The sequence below is a fragment of the Maniola hyperantus genome, chromosome 23 (genome assembly GCF_902806685.2).
Source record: "Maniola hyperantus chromosome 23, iAphHyp1.2, whole genome shotgun sequence".
Taxonomy (NCBI): domain Eukaryota; kingdom Metazoa; phylum Arthropoda; class Insecta; order Lepidoptera; family Nymphalidae; genus Maniola; species Maniola hyperantus.
In genome coordinates, this window is record NC_048558.1 from 1,708,723 (window position 1) to 1,726,221 (window position 17,499).

A 17,499-nucleotide genomic window follows, 5' to 3' on the forward strand; every position below is an offset into this window, starting at 1 on the left:
AGTTGTGAGCCGGCGATGGGACCCAAATTCATTATCTAGGTTCCTCCAGGATGTGCACAATGGGCATCGCGCAAGTGAGGGGCTTTAGAATTTTCCTGGGTTTGGAAGGGTTTTAGTGGTAGAAACCCCCATACAACCCTTTTAATGTAAAAAATCTTTAAAAAAGCCTCTGTCACATGAGTAAAGATCCCTAGTGCCCCCCCCCCCCCCCCATCAACAAGAAAGGTACAACTGTCAATCGATTTCCCGCAACTAAAGTCTCCGAAACGGTGGGCGTCCATTAGTCATGTCTTTATTCATAGTCACTTTGTAGTGAGGAAAAGTGACGTGTGTGTAGTGAACTCTAGTGTCAGCTAGAGGCATTGAGTTAGAAACCTTAGAGACTTCTTTTATGTTCCGAAAACTCTCGGAATTCCTTGCGCAATTTTCCGCAGAATTTTTCTCAGACCTAAAATTACTCATTCCTATCCAATATTACAGAATCCATACTAATATTATAAACGCGAAAGTGTGTCTGTCTGTCTGTCTGTCAGTCTGCTAGCTTTTCACGGCCCAACAGCTTAACCGATTTTGTTGAAATTTGGTACAGACGGACGTAGCTTACATCCCAGGAAAGGACAAAGGCAACTTTTTATCCCGGAAAATCAAAGAGTTCCCAAGGAATTTTAAAGGCCCATCCATATAACCGATTTATATGAAATTTGGTACAGAGGTAGCTTGCGTCCTGGAAATCGACAATGGTAATTTTTATCCCGGAAAATCAAAGAGTTCCCACGGGATTTTTAAAAGACCTAAATTCACGCGGACGAAGTCGTGGGCATCCTCTAGTGCATAATATAGCAATATGCAAAAACATACGTTACTTTATTTTATTTTATTTTATTTTATTCGTTTATTTGCAATTATTTTTTACGTAGATATATCTAAACAAAAGACTTAAAACTATACTTGTAGAGCGCTTCTTCTATATAGCATATCTAATCATACGTCATGTAATATGAACGTAACATATCTATGGTAGGTAATACGGTCATTTATCCTATAGGTACTAAAAATAGTGATATTATTGATGGAGTCACGAGTCGAGTAAAGGCCGTTTTAGGCAACAACTCCACCTCTAGTACACAACACCTCTCTGACCACAGGTTTATTTCTATACCTGTTGGTTGGCTGCCAAGTGGGCGTCACGGAGTCAGGAAGTTGCATCACCTGGGAACTAGATCACCAGACTGTCGATTGACCTTTTATTATTCATCATCATCATACTTCCGTAGACTTCTCCTTCGGCTAATTTAGAACAGCTGAGGCATAGATTAGTTATTGGTCTCGCTTCGAGCTGAGGCCTAAATTCTTCCTAGAGACGCGTACATCTGTCACGCGCACTATTTTGTTTCGTATTTTGTCAATGTCGTCAGCTTACCATCAGCGTCAATTAATGTATTAGGTAATGAAAAGCTTTTTTAGTTATTTTTAAACTATAAGTAATCTAAATATGGAAAAGGTGACTGACTGACTGACTGATCTATCAACGCACAGCTCAAACTACTGGACGGATCGGGCTGAAATTTTGCATGCAGATAGCTATTATGACGTAGGCATCCGCTAAGAAAGGATTTTTGAAAATTTATCCCCTAAGGGCGTCAAATAGGGGTTTCAAATTTGTGTAGTCCACGCGGACGAAGTCGCGGAAAATGGACCTATAGGTATAAATTACAATCAAGTTTATAACCTAAGCGGTTTAAACTTTAATAGATCAGTCAGTCACAACTTCAGGAGTCAGAGCTCAAGACAATTATTATTATTATAACCCAAATATTATATAAAAAGGAAAAGGTGACTGACTGACTGACTGATCTATCAACGCACATCCGCTAAGAAAGTGTTTTTGAAAATTCAACCCCTAAGGGGGTGAAATAGGGGTTTGAAATTTGTGTAGTCCACGCGGGTGAAGTCGCGAGCATATAAGCTAGTGTACTTAAAGATTGAGGAACGAACTTGCTTTGTCAAGCTTTAATTCAATTCACCTCGTTTTCCTAAAAGACTTTTCTAAAGCTCCTATTTGCTTACATAAACTCGTTTGCACACAATCGGTCACATACAGACTAACATAATACCCGAAAACAGGTTCGCCCCTCCTCACTATGCATTTAATGTATTTTTAGGGTTCCGTACTGCAAAACGAAAAATGGAACCCTTATAGGATCACTTTGTTGTCTGTCTGTCGGTCTGTCAAGAAATCTACAGGGTACTTCCCAATGACCTAGAATCATGAAATTTGGCAGGTAGGTAGATCTTATCTTCGGAGAAAAATCTGAAAACCGTGAATTTGTGTTTACATCAGACAAAAAAATTAAATTGTGGTCATGAAGTATAATAATTAGTATTTTCAATTTGCGAAGTAAGATAACTATATCGAGTGGGGTATCATATGAAAGAGCTTTACCTATACATTCTAAAACAGATTTTTATTTATTTTTTTGCATCATAGTTTTTGATTTATCGTGCAAAAAGTCGAAAAAATATGACTGCATTACGGAACCCTCAGTGCGCGAGCCTGACTCGCACTTGGCCGGCTTTTTTTGGTCCGACCTTGGCCGATGAGGCGGTGATATACTCAGAACATTTTATCGTTTATTACTATTTATGGTTGTTTTAATTAACGAATTGGTGTGTTCGCCAAATTTAAATGAAACTGTTAATTCTGACCACAGAATGCTAATTAGAGGAATAGAAACGGTTTCAAAAGCATAATATGATAAGTAGGTATATACCTATCCTATATTATCGAATCAGACTAGAACTACTGAATATAATATAATAATACTAACGTACTAAAACTATTACTTTATTTTATTATCCTGAGAATTTCTATGGTTAATAATTTATGACCTTGCTGAATTTTGAGTTGTGTAGAATCCGTGATGACGGACGGATGACTGGTATTCAGTGTGATAACAGTTTGATAGCATATAGCACTCGGGGATAATGTAAGAAGATATCTTTCAGTGAAAGAATTTTTGAAATCGAACGAGTAGCTTCAGAGATTACCTCCAATATCCAAACAACCTCTTTATATTCTCAACATTTTATTGAGTTTGTTAATAAAATTGCTATTTCTGCATACAGATAAATATTTCTGTCATTTCATGAAATTCTAAAATTGCATAAATTATCTCAAAAAGGCCGGCAACGCATCGGCGGCTCCTCTGGTGCTGCAAATGTTCATGGGCGGCGGTAATCACTTAACATCAGGTGACCCGCCTGCTCGCTTGCTCGCTATATCTATTAAAAAAAAAAAACCTTCTTTAGTACCTATAGTTACAACTGTAGGTACCTACCTCACCTACATGACATACAAACGAATCATATTGTGTCCTTAGGTCATATCGCTTCAAGGTTCTCAATTTATTTTTCCCAGGTTCTCAATATAAGTATATAAGTACATATTATATTTCCCTTTTGTGTAAGTCCAGGGTCACCACAATGATTTCATTGCTTATTCCCCTTATTGCAAAGTCCCGCAACCCTGACACAATTCGTATTTTACGCAGGCTTCACAAATAATTATTATGAGTATGACATATTATTTATTCCACGTAAGTATTGGATTGCAAAGACAGACACAATGACCTTAAATAACAGCTTACGTGCAAAATGTTAAGGATAACGTCTTTGGGCTCACGTATTCGAAACAAGTAAAATTCTACTCACTAAAACCTATTTCTGCACTAATAAAGGTTAACCTGTATTATTCAACATCATCGTCATGACCCATCGCCAGCGTACTTCTGAGCAGGTTTCCTTTTAAAACAAGAAGGGTTTAGTCCAGTCTAATATGTAAAGTGACAATTGTATTCGCTCGGGTGGAATTTGGAAAATCGAGGTGGGGGTCCAATTTCCAAAAATTCTTAAACACGTATTTCTTCATTTGTGACCGAAAATCCAAATACCAATTTTCATGCAAATAGCTTCAAAAATTACGGACTTTCATACAAACTTCCATCCCCCATTAACTCACTTAGGGGGTGGAATTTCGAAAAATCCTTTCTTGGTGGATACCTACTCTTTACAAAGAACATACATACCTACTCTCAAAATTTCATGTCTCTTTAGGCTATGCGTTGATATATAAGTCAGTCAGTCAGTCAGGACTTTGAATTTTATATATAAAAAAAGAAGATAATTAGAAGAATTAATTGCTAATGTGTTAACTGGTGACAAATTGCTTGGCGTGACAAAGAGTGACGTTTTGTTTTGTGGTCAAATGTATTCTCGTCTCTACTCTCTACAATACTTGGAACAATGTTTCAGAATCGGCGTAAACAGTGCGATGACATCAGCTCTCCGGGCCTCTATATTAAAACTTGGCTCTTGTCCATACTCCGTGCACCATTCTCCAAGATATGGATTAACTATAATATGAATATTGGCGCCTGCGTTACGAAACAACGTATTTTACAATACGAAATGTACGAAATGTTGGAGTCAAGTCTTCTTATAGCCAGTCTTTAACCAGGGTATCGTTCCTCCTTCACACTGGTTAAAGACGAAAGTCTTACCGGCCAAGTGCGAGTCAGAGTCGACCACTGAGGGTTCCGTCCTACAATCGTATTTAATCAACATTTTGCACGATAAATCAAAAACTTTTATGCCTAAAAATAAATAAAATTCTGTTTTAGAATGTACAAGCCCTTTCATGTGATACCCGACTCGGTATAGTAATTAGTAATCTTACTTTTGAAAGTTGAAAATAGCAATATTTGTTCATGAATACATTTTAATTTTTTTCTTGTGATGTAACCACAAATTCACGGTTTTTAGATTTTTTTCCTCATGTCTGCTATAAAACCTACCTTCTTGCCATGATTCTACGTCAATGGAAAGTACCCTCTAGGTTTCTTGACAGACCGACAGACAGACAGACAGACAACAAAGTGATTCTATAAGGGTTCCGTTTTTCCTTTTGCGGTATGGAACGCTAAAAATGCGCGCAGTCCCATGGATGCGTCAGATTTAGAGAGGTCATCAGAATCGTTCGTCTTAAGATGAATCAATTCATTATGTCATACTCAACAAAATACTGAATTCCGATAAACGCCTTGCTCAATACATTTGCTCACAGTTATTTTGACTTTTGTTTGAATGAAACACTAACCGCAAGGTTATGCGTCAGGTCGGCCCGAGTACCATCTGTTTCATGTAAACTAAGACAATGAAAATAAATACATTTACTTAGGTAAGATTGAAAATGTTACATTAAAACTTAAAGCTAGCCTTATCTAAATAATATGTACTGTACAAATCATGCCCGCGTGGAATGATGCCAAGAATACTGGCTGCATTTCCGCGCAGGACAGACAGGTCGACCCTTTGCGTGAAAAAATTGCTGTCACCACGGGGCGATTGTCTAAAACCTGCATCAATCATTATTACAATCTCAATTGTTCTGATTGGCTGAATTTGTGCGATTCTTGTTGCAACAATGCATTGTGGCCAATAGTGAGCGAGGATTAACCAATCAGAGATGATTGCGATCGTGACATTGTAGCTGTCAAACAACCGCGATAGGGCCATAGATGAGGCTATTAAATTTTTTTGTAGCACAAGACTCCATGGCCCCAGGGTCTCCACGGCAAACAGCTGCGCGATTGCGGGAGAATGACAGCAATGTTACGATCGCAATCACCTCTGATTGGTTGATGCTCGCTCACTATTGGCTACAATGCATTGTTGCAACAAGCATCGCACAAATTCAGCCAATCAGAGCAATTGAGATTGTAATAATGATTGATGCAGGTTTTAGACAATCGCCCTACAAGACAAAAATGTATTTTAAAAATGAAAAAATATACTTAGGCAATGACTCCATAAGGCACTGCTTGCTTGACGCAATTCAACTTGTACCTTCCTAGCGCAGTGGTGAGCGCAGCTGTGGTCTCATAAGAGGGTGGTGCCGGGTTCGATTCCCGGCAGCGGCAATTTGGAGGTTTTATAATTACTTATCTCTGGTCTGGTGGAAGGCTACGGCCGTAGCTAATCAACCTTACCGGCAGAACCATGTCGCCATGATATTTAGCGTTCCGGTACGATGTCGTGTAGAAACCAATATAAGGGGTAGGCACTAGGCATGGATTTAAAAACTGCCATAACCCTTCTAAATTAAAGTAAGTATCTAAATAGCTAGGTGTATTGCAATAAGATGATGCGCTCTTCATTAACTATGAAAAATGATAATGGTAATGCATTCAGATATAATTTTATACGATGATTAAGTCACTCATAAAAATATATCAGACTCAAAGAAGAGTCCCGTGCTCAGTAATATATTCAGCGAAATTTACAAGAAGTCAACCTTAAGCCATAAAGCAAATTAAGAAGAAGAAGAAGAAGAAATCAACCTTGATATTATGCATATTGGCGTAGGTATAGAATTATAAAACTATTCTAAGTATAGAAATTATCTACGTATTTATTATTATTAACACTTCAGCTTCAGTCAGTCGTGTCTACTCTTATACATAGACTGTACCTACCTAGCTCTACATATTCTAATAAATCTATCATCATCATCAACCCATTGCCACGCTGGCCCACTACCGAGAACGGGTTTCCTCTCGAATGAGAAGAGTTAGGCATTTGGCCACCACGCGCGCTGGCCAAATGCGGATAGGTTGAAGACGTTATGGAGAACTCTCCGGCATGCGAGTTTCCTCACCATTATTTATATCTAAATACATATAAAAGGAAAAGCTGACTGACAGATCTGTCAACGCACAGCTCAAACTACTGGCCGAATCGGGCTGAAATTTGACATGCAGATAGCTATTATGAGACGTAAACCGCTAAGAAAGGATTTTTGAAAATTCACTCCCTAAAGGGGTAAAACGGGGGTTTGAAATTTGTGTGGTCCACGCGGACGTAGTCGCGGGAATAAGCTAGTAACACAATAATGTCATAATGCCGTTGTAAAACGTACTTTCAACTTGGCCCCGAGCGATACTAGTCCACTTCCACTTTAGATCCTACTTATCATCCTAGAGTCTAGACCCAGCCTATATCTGAGAAATAACGGAGGCAAACAGCCTTAAAAGGCCTCGAACTACTTTATCTCGCAAGAAAATCTAGTTTCGAACACATTTACTTATTTACGTCATAAATTCACAATAATCCAATGTTGCAAATATTCAATATTTATGTTATGCTATTAAAATCGTAATGTAAAAATAAACAAAGAATGTAGGTACTTACAGTAAAAAAAATTCGTCTTCCAACTAAAAAAAACCAAGTAAATCGAATCACAGCACTGAACACTATTTAAAACACAGCTCACTGAAAGTCTTCTTAAAACATTATTAGAACACACAGAGGTTTAAAAAATTACGAATAGAAAATCGATTTTCAATTTCGTCGGATCGAAAAGTGCGCGTGCAGTTCGAATTGCCTCGCGCGCGGAATGAAGATTTTCTTTTTAGCGCGCAGTGCACTGATTGTAGTTTGAATGTAACGTGGAAAACCTGTTTCTTTTTCCATTCGGTTTTAATAAAAGGTTTTAAAATAGTGCGTGTATAGAATTACTAATTAAGAGGTAACCAAAAAATTGATTTAGCATCATTTTAGCATTTCGATAACCAATTTTATTATTATTCAATTCTGTTTAAAATCAATTTAAATATGCCGCCAAATTGTGTAAATGTCAAAAGCTTACAAAATGTACACATAGATGGCAGTATAAGGGTTGTGACTTGTGAGCCATCTGAGCCGAGGTCTTCGTGGACGTAATATGATCGTGGGATTTTTCTTTTTATACTTTTCATAGTAGAGTTAGAGTAATACAATAGATGGCGCTGTTTCTATTTTATTAAATTTCCTGATTCCTAAAATATTTTAAATATATACCTACCTAGTTCTGCATTTTTATTTTTCTAATACTATTTTCTAATACAGTTTACATAAGCTTAGGTTGGTAGAGGTAGCTTATTCACAATTTGAATAGTAATTACCTAGTTAACAAGTAACACCCCGCCCCCCCTCGCCCCGATTCAAAAATCAAAATATTGATGTCGATGTCCTCTGATGAAGTCCTATTAATAAAATATTAATTTCATTTCCATTCGGGGGTGCACACTTATTTCTTAATATGGGTTGCACTGGCTGGTGCTTCAAGAAGATCTACTCATCTCATGTGCTTCAAGTCTCAAGAGCTGGGTTGGTCGGTCGATGCGATGTAGACTTTGCGATGTCATGCCATTTTAAACTATTTCACTGTGTTCAAGTTCCTACACTGTACAGTGTATACCTACGTCATATATCTATGTACACATGCAAAGTATTTAGGCATGTGTGTGTTGAGTTGAGGCGTTTCATTTTGTATAATAATTAATATTGATTATAATGTAGGTTCCCTACAAGTATTTAATCAGAGAAGCATAAAATATTTGGTTGAATTTTGTTGTTACTGAAGTTGGTTCAAGCAGAAAGACCTATCTTTTCGTTAAAATCAATATAAAAAATCCCAGACGGTTCAAAAAGGATTACGTTGGTGTGCGGAAGTGCTGCACCCACACTACAAAAAAATGCACACAGCTGTCAATTAAGTAGTGATGTATTTAATCGATATACCATAGCTTAATATACTATATTGTACTATAATTTCCTTATCCTAACATTCAATGCAAGTTTAATATTATATCAATTTTAATTAACCACGTGGGAAATTTCCATAATGATTTTCATAGTACATGTCTGTACATATTTTTAGCTTAAAAATGTGTAAAAATTTCAATAATCAATATTCGGTGGAGCAGATTTTCAGAATCATTTCTGATAGAGGTGTATCTTTGATCTTATGGTATTGGTTTCTAACATTAGATGTTAAGAACCCAATTTCTTAAAACTTTCATTAATGATTAAACATACAATAGGTACGCATAATACTATGCAGACGTAATCCTACATTCCTACAAAAAATTAATTATGGTACCTACCTATCTTAGATTAATAAATACTATTGTTTTCTTTTTGTTTCAGAGATTTCTCATCAACCTTATAGTGGCACTATTCCAACTTTCTACATTTAATCTAAGACCTTTTGGATTTCAATCCACCCCTTTAAACCGTTCATCTATAATCAATAGATATAATAATATAGATATATTATAGATAGAATTATACGCATATCAATTTATATTTATCAATATTAGTTCACTTTTTGTGCGCTGAGTAACGAACTTTAAATAACTATAGGGTTCATTGTCTATTTAACTATGAAAAGGTGTACCATTTTTATCCTACTTATTTTGAAAATAAAAAAATTACACATTTGAAAATGGTACCATATTGAACCTTTTTCAAAAAAATTATAGCCAGTGTCACTCGGGATGATGTAAGGATTCTTACGATACTCCAAACATCCAAATCTGTTGAGCATTTAGTAGTTATGGTGGGATAAAGAAACTCAGATACATAAATACATTAATCCTTTCATTACATTTCATAAACCTTCTTTTACATACATCCAATACATTACACTCCTTTTTATGAGCAGTCACGTAACATAAAATTAGAAATTTAAATTTTTAATCCCATCCCTTCCAAGTTTCATCTTATGCTATATTGTCCCTTGCCATAAGGTGAGCCATCAAATAAATTGTCAATAACAACAAATTTAAAAAAGACTATCTTTTAAATACTTTAATTTTTATAAAAATTAACAATTGAACGCTGCTTCACTGAGTTTTCTTATCTAACTACGCGTCTATATTTAGTCAGTGTAAAAATACTGCCATATCTCCCAAGCGGAAACATCACAACAGGATACATTACAGGAAAAACAGTTATGACTTGATATCCAACCCATTGCACAAAAAGTGTGTCACTAGTCCGATGTAGTTGTGTATTACTTAAATGTAAACAGAAACAAATAGAATAATTATTAAACTTTAGTAAAGTTAGTGTAAAGGTGTAGTGTACCTACCTACTCCAACAATTAATTAAGATGCCAGTAAGTAGAAACAATAAATAATAATTAGTGTCTAATTCCTTATTATTTAATTTATAATAATTCAATATTAAAATAAAATCATACGAATTACCATTGAACAGAATTAGTACTTATAGAACGGTTACTTTAAATAAAAACCGTGTTAAATAAAAGCTGTCAAGATGTAAGCAAAAACGAGTTGCAGCATTCAAAAACTTTTATTCGTAATGACCCATCTAGTGATACATAGAGAGGTCGTTGAATACTACATTTCTATATAGGTGCCTTTTGTTAAAATAGTCAACTAAGAACTTGCTTCTGCTGAATTTGACCAATTCTGCCAAAGTCAATGAATTCTGCTGATTTTGATAAATTCAAATACAAAACGGCGAGTATAGAAATCTCTATGGAGTTAGTTTAGTTTAGTTTAATATTCTTTATTGTACACCAAAAAGAAAAGACCACCAGAAAAGAAACATGTAAAAGAAGAACATACAATTTCTTACATATTAAATTAATAAATAATCAATCGATCTGTAGTCTATATGCACCTTATCATGTACATATGTATGAATGATAATGATAACTATGGAAAAACGAACAGTGTCACTTTTGGACAGTGTCAATAGTTTTTACTCCGCATAGAAAAATGAGATTAAATGTTAATTAAATATAAATTTAATAACTGTAGATTAGAACATTAATTCAGTATTATAATAATTGTTGTATTTTTTATATCGATAAATGTTTAATAGACATCCCTAAAAAAGGATGAATCACCATATTCCCGCAATGGTGATAATTCTACTTGGGCATGATTGGTCGATACGCCTCTGCGGAATTTTGTTCAGCCAATCGGAGAATGGTACGGGAAGCGTCGGTCCCCCGCGACACCGGCCCTATAAATACGTGCCTAACGGAAATTTTGACGTTATTAACAGTTCGGCAAGCCTCTTAACCGGTCGCGCCGTACACAGACTGAATTTATTTATTAAATTATTTCTACGTTAAGTTCAACAAAACTCAATCAAAATGGTAAGTACTTTTCCCTTTCTTAACGTAATCGTTTTTATTAAAATAATCGTGTTTGTACGTTTTGGCATAATTTGATGTGCAAAGTGCCGGGTTCGTCACGCCACCATTTTGTCGCTTCATCCACGAGGCCGGCTGGCGTTCTTTTTTCGAATTATTTCCTTCTTTATTTGAAACAAAGTAAAGTAGCATAGCAAGTTAATATCTCCATGAAGTAAAATTATAGATTTCTTCATGATTTTGTTCGTTTTGAGATTATGACCCAATTCAAGGGTGCCGTGCCGGTATGCCAACGCCCTTCAGTGTCTAATCGATAAAGTTCTGAATAATTAATCCTGATGGTTAGCATTTCACATTATATTTACGTTAATTCTTCAATACCTATTTGGGTTAAAAATAGGTGGGTGAGACTTGTTTTTTCAATCGGCAAAATGATGACGTGTTCATGACCTCATTCAAGGATTTCTATCGAACAGTGATGTCACCAAGTTACTAACTAAATCTTCTTTTGGAAATAGTAGGATTGGGAAAAGCGAAAGCATCAGCTATAGGTACTTAAGTTATTATCGTGCTTTCACCTGCCTTTTTTTCTGACTGAACATCTTTCCTTTCTCTTTGCATAGGTACTATTACTGGTATATATACTTAAATGTAATACAATCATTGATTACCTATGGTTTTTTTCTTTTACTTTGGTCCTTGTGCAGACTGTAGAAATATAAGACTAAAACATGAGACTTTAGTGTGGTGAGTGGTCATAGCACAATGTCAATGCACTCTTGAAGGTCATTGACATTAGATTAGGTGTTCATAGGTTTGTTAACAGCTGAAAGATAGTATGAATAATGGGTCTTAAATTGACAGGTCTAATTTGACTGTGGTAGAAAGTTATAGCAATACATTTAGAGTTGTTAATTTAGTTTAGTTTAGAGATTGTGTACAAGAGAATTGGCCCCAATTGTGTTCAATGGAATTAGCCACTTTAACAATTGTTGTGAAAATTAAAAATAACACCATTTGTTTTGTCAACAGCGTGAGTGCATCTCAGTACACGTTGGCCAAGCCGGAGTCCAGATCGGAAATGCCTGCTGGGAGCTGTACTGCCTGGAGCATGGCATCCAGCCCGACGGCCAGATGCCCACAGACAAGACCATCGGGGGCGGCGACGACTCATTCAACACCTTCTTCAGCGAGACCGGCGCTGGCAAGCACGTGCCCCGCGCTGTGTTCGTCGACTTGGAGCCTACTGTCGTAGGTATGTACCATGTAACCATCTAGTCTAGTCTTACAGTGAAAAGACCATAGAGCCTACTCTTTAACAGGTTCTCTCAGGAAGTCTGCCGCAACAGGTAAATAAATATTAGTTTTTACCAGACTACAGCAAAGCCCAAAAGGATTGTTGTCATGTTTCCCAAATAACATAGGTACCTATTTTCAAGTTGAATACTAGTCAACTCTTCATGTCTACTGATCAGTGTGTACTGAGCTGTGATAGCCTAGTTAGGAAACTGCCTTCTAATCAGAGGTCGCGGGTTCGAGCCCAGGCACGCATCTCTCGCCCGATGGGTTGATCATGATGTACTGATCGTATTTTCCGTTGTCCACAGACGAGGTCCGCACCGGCACATACAGGCAGTTGTTTCATCCAGAACAACTTATCACTGGTAAGGAGGACGCGGCCAACAACTACGCGCGCGGTCACTACACCATCGGCAAGGAAATCGTCGACCTAGTGCTCGACCGCATCCGCAAGCTAGCTGACCAATGTACCGGACTTCAGGGTTTCCTGATCTTCCACTCCTTCGGTGGAGGTACCGGCTCCGGTTTCACCTCTCTCCTCATGGAACGCCTCTCGGTTGACTACGGAAAGAAGTCCAAACTGGAGTTCGCGATCTACCCAGCTCCCCAGGTCTCCACCGCTGTCGTTGAACCATACAACTCCATCCTGACCACCCATACAACTCTGGAGCACTCGGACTGCGCGTTCATGGTCGACAACGAGGCTATCTACGACATCTGCAGACGCAACTTGGACATTGAACGCCCGACATACACCAACCTCAACCGACTCATCGGTCAAATCGTCTCTTCGATCACCGCTTCCCTACGTTTCGATGGTGCCCTCAACGTCGATCTAACAGAGTTCCAGACCAACTTGGTACCATACCCACGTATCCACTTCCCCTTGGTAACGTACGCGCCAGTCATCTCCGCCGAAAAGGCTTACCACGAACAGCTGTCTGTATCGGAAATCACGAACGCTTGCTTCGAACCAGCAAACCAGATGGTGAAGTGCGACCCCCGTCACGGCAAATACATGGCTTGCTGCATGTTGTACCGTGGGGATGTCGTGCCTAAGGACGTGAACGCTGCGATCGCGACGATCAAGACCAAGCGCACCATTCAGTTCGTGGACTGGTGTCCTACCGGTTTCAAAGTGGGCATCAACTACCAGCCGCCCACCGTTGTGCCCGGCGGAGACTTGGCTAAAGTGCAGCGTGCTGTATGCATGTTGTCCAACACCACTGCTATCGCCGAAGCGTGGGCTCGTCTGGACCACAAGTTCGACCTGATGTACGCCAAGCGTGCCTTCGTGCACTGGTACGTTGGTGAGGGTATGGAGGAAGGAGAGTTCTCTGAAGCTCGCGAGGACTTGGCGGCGCTGGAGAAGGACTACGAAGAGGTCGGCATGGACTCCGCGGAGGGCGAAGGCGAAGGCGCCGAGGAGTACTAAGCGTTGCGCACACCGAATACATTCCGGTGTTTCTTTTTTGAAATAAAAGAAAACATTCTAAATTATTTTCTGTTTTTGCTTTCTTTATCTATGTACCTACCTATCCTATCCGAAACAGTTCACTACGCAGTAATAGGTGTGTAAAGAATCTTAGGAAAAAGCAATATTAATTTATGGCTGAAATTAAAATTAAATCTAATACAATTCAAAGTCCTGACTGACTGACTTTACATAATATAATATATCAAGGCACAGCCTAAACCCCGCTGGTCCTAGAGAGAGACATGGTGTGTTCTTTGTAAAGAATAGGTACCTATCTAATATTCTAGTCTAAATAAATAAATAATTCATTTATTTGCAAGAGTGCACATCGAGGAGAAAATCCAAGTCTCTTTGAGTGTGCATCACTGAACACGGCAGATATTACTTGAATATCTCTACAGGATATTTGTAGTGATCCTACTAAATCTTAGTTCCAAATATGGAACGCCGTAGGTATATGATCGATGCATTGGTGGGCTGTGAAAAGCTAGTAGGTAGACAGACACTTATTTTAGTTGTAGTCAGTTAGATAGTTCGTTATAAGTTACGCCTAGTGGTTAAGACGTCCGACTCTTATTCGGAAGGTTGAGGGTTCGATCCTGGAAAGCAACAAAATAATTTATGCATTTTAGCTTTGAAAATCAAATGAGTTCAGCCACGGGATTTTTAAAAACCTAAATCCACGCGGACGAAGTCGCGGGCATTATGTAGAGCCTCGATAGCTCAACAGCTCTGACTGAAATCCGAAAGGTCGCCGGTTCAAATCCCTTGCGCTTAATTGGGACGGAAAAGGGGAATATTAGTCAGCAACTAACTAGGCTAATATTCTTGAAAAAAATTAAAAAAACGGGCCAAGTGCGAGTCAGGCTCGCGCAATGAGGGTTCCGTATTACAGTCGTATTTTTTAGACATTTTGCAGGATAATTGAACTATGATACATAAAAATAAATAAAAATCTGTTTTAGAATGCACAGGTGAAGACCTTTCATATGATACCCCACTTGATATAGTTATCTTACTTAGAAAATTGAAAATAGTAATTATTAGTTTATGACCACAATTTTTTTTTGTGTGATGCAACCCTAAATTTACGGTTTTCAGTTTTATGATTCTAGGTCAACGGGAAGTACCCTGTAGGTTTCTTGACAGACAGACTGACAACAAAGTGATCCTATATGGTTTCCGTTTTTCCTTTTGAGGTACAGAACCCTAAAAATTATCTAGTAAGATAAGTAATCCACATGAAAGTGACAAGACATGACCAAATTCATCAGCAACAACAACCTACAAAAAGTCATTTGCATCCTTGACGTCCTACGCGAAGTAAGTAGGTAGGTAGTAACAAGTTTATTAAATGAGCGCAGGCGCAAGAATCAAGATCGCCTTGTTTTGTAGGCAAGTTTGTAGGCGACATGACATCATCTCGATGCCATAAATGGTAAACAAGCGAGCTGCATGATTCTTATGAATGGTGACATAATAGTCTTATGGAGCGCCTTATGCCTATAACACGTAGACTCCGGGCACGCACCTCTGACTTTTTGGAGTTATCTTGCTTTAAACTGTGCATGTCCGCCTCTTTTTCGGGAGGTCGAGGGTTCGATCAACTTTTCGGAGCAGAGTGCCTGAGATTCATAATGAGTTCTCTCTCCGTAATGCTCTCAAAGATGTGTGGACTGCAGCTGCTATATACCTTTGAGGCCAGCTGATACCTAAGCGATGTTGCAGGCCATAGATAATACACTATACCTACCTGCTTGCAGGCTAAGATGTTGTGGGGGTTGTTGATATTGATATAAATGATAACTGATAACGTCCTTCGATAGCTCCTTTAATGATACTAATTGATATTGATGATGAGTGCGATTCGCGGCGCGGCCGGTGGTGCACTGTCTTTGTGAACTGCTAGGCGCCAGCACGAGGATTGCGTAAACTGCTGACGCCGCACAGTTCAGTGTTCGGTATACACAGTGTCCCGGACAGATGTTGTTGTACTCATACAGATTTGTAATAAAATGAAATATACCAAATTAAACTTGTTCCTTGTGTTAGTATCATGGACTTTCACAAAGTAACGCCTACTGCTTATGAATTTTGAACTGACTGACCATCCTGTGGTAGGAAATGGCTTAGTTAACCCATACCCAAAAGCGTTGATATGCCTAGTGGTTAAGATATCGTTGCCCTTCTATTTAGAAGGTAATTTCGATCCCGCCACGCACCTCTAACTTTTCTGAGTTATGTGCGTTTTAACTTTAAGCAATTAAATATCACTTGATTTAACGGTAAAGGAAAACATCGTAAGCAAACTTGCATGCCTGAGTGTTCTACATAATGTTCTCAAAGGTGTATGAAGTCCCCACTTGGTCATCATCGTAGTGGACTGTGCCCAAACCTTTCTCATTCTTAAAGGAGATAATATGTTCTCTGTAGCGTGCCGGCGATGGGTCGATCATAACGATGCTAACTACAGTAGCAAGAGCGGGCACAAGGTTCGCTATTTCCGTTCTTGTTTAAAGCACCGGTCATTGATCCTTGGTTTTATTTTCATCTCCCGCAGAACTAATCTTTACTAAAAGTTCAATGGTTGTTTACATTCTGTTTAACCTAATAAACACCTAAAGTAAAGTAGATTTAGATTACGACAGTCATTTCTTTTTAATAATAGGTATGATACAGATAATACGAAGGAGGGCAGAACAAATGGACCTATAGTATGCGATAGGTTGAGATGGCAATCGGAGTATGAGGCGGGGGGACACCCTCCACACCCGCACGTCATTTATACACCCGCGCTGTCCCGCACCGGGTTAGCACGGGGGCCGTGCGGGGCGTCCCCACCCCGCGACATTGTCTGTCGTCGAAACCGACAAAACGTCACATAGATGACCCATGAGTGACAGAAACAACGCCCTACAAAGCCCCGCTTAGTGTACTACAAAATATCGTGCTTGTTGGCTTCCTAGTCTCCAGCTGCCGTGGCAACTAGCATGATAAAATAGAAAGAAAGAAGAAGAAGAATCCATACTATCCATACTTAATATTATAAATGCGAAAGTGTGTCTGTCTGTCTGTCTGCTAGCTTTTCACGGCTCAACAGTTTATCCGATTTTGATGAAATTTGGTACAGAGCTAGCTTACATTTCGGGGAAGGACATAGGCTACTTTTTATCCCGGAAAATCAAAGAGCTCCCACGGGATTTTTAAAAAACCTAAATCCACGCGGACGAAGTCGCGGGCATCGTCTAGTAATTACTATACCTTCTTCGGACATTAAAGCGCAATACACATTGAGCCCGCCAGGCCGCCGACATATGTCGGCAACTTTTTGTCGGCGGTCTAGTTGGCGGCTTCACTTATTACAAGTCGGAAAATTTGGTCGGCGGCTTGAGATGAGAAATTTATTTGGCAGTCAGTGATTGCCGCGTGTCGATGCCGGGCAACTGAGCGCAGGCGTACCCAAGCCGCCAACATGTCGGCGGGTAACACGCGCGGGCGCATGTTGCCGACATGATTCTTTTCATACAGGCCGCCGCGCCGGGTTGTGTCGCCGGGCTTTGTCGGCGACCCGGCGGGCTCAATGTGTATTGCGCTTATACCTCGGATCACTGTAGGTAGGTTTACTTTTTGTACAAAAAGTATAAAAGCAGCGCTCCGCCGCCGCCGGCCTCAAAATAACTTGAACGTGGTATGGGGCCGACTGCTAAACATA

The 17,499-nt window shown here is 38.9% G+C and overlaps 2 protein-coding genes across 3 annotated transcripts in view; one reads left to right on the forward strand and one right to left on the reverse strand.

Annotated features, from left to right (window-relative positions):
* LOC117993323 (uncharacterized) overlaps window positions 1-17,499 on the reverse strand; it is a 46,744-nt gene that overhangs the window by 25,526 nt on the left and 3,719 nt on the right. The window contains exon 1 of one of the 2 annotated variants that reach the window (XM_069506585.1): window positions 7,249-7,473. The exons of the other annotated variant lie outside the window; for it this stretch is intronic. The gene's annotated coding sequence lies outside the window, so the exon portion shown is untranslated. Of the gene's footprint in view, window positions 1-7,248; window positions 7,474-17,499 lie in introns of those variants that run through there. 2 annotated transcript variants of the gene reach the window in all.
* On the forward strand, window positions 10,855-13,810 carry LOC117993324 (tubulin alpha chain). Its single transcript, XM_034981110.2, has 3 exons — window positions 10,855-11,014; window positions 12,044-12,266; window positions 12,619-13,810. The coding sequence occupies exons 1-3, from the start codon at window positions 11,012-11,014 to the stop codon at window positions 13,743-13,745; spliced, it is 1,353 nt and encodes a 450-aa protein (XP_034837001.1). The 5' UTR covers window positions 10,855-11,011; the 3' UTR covers window positions 13,746-13,810.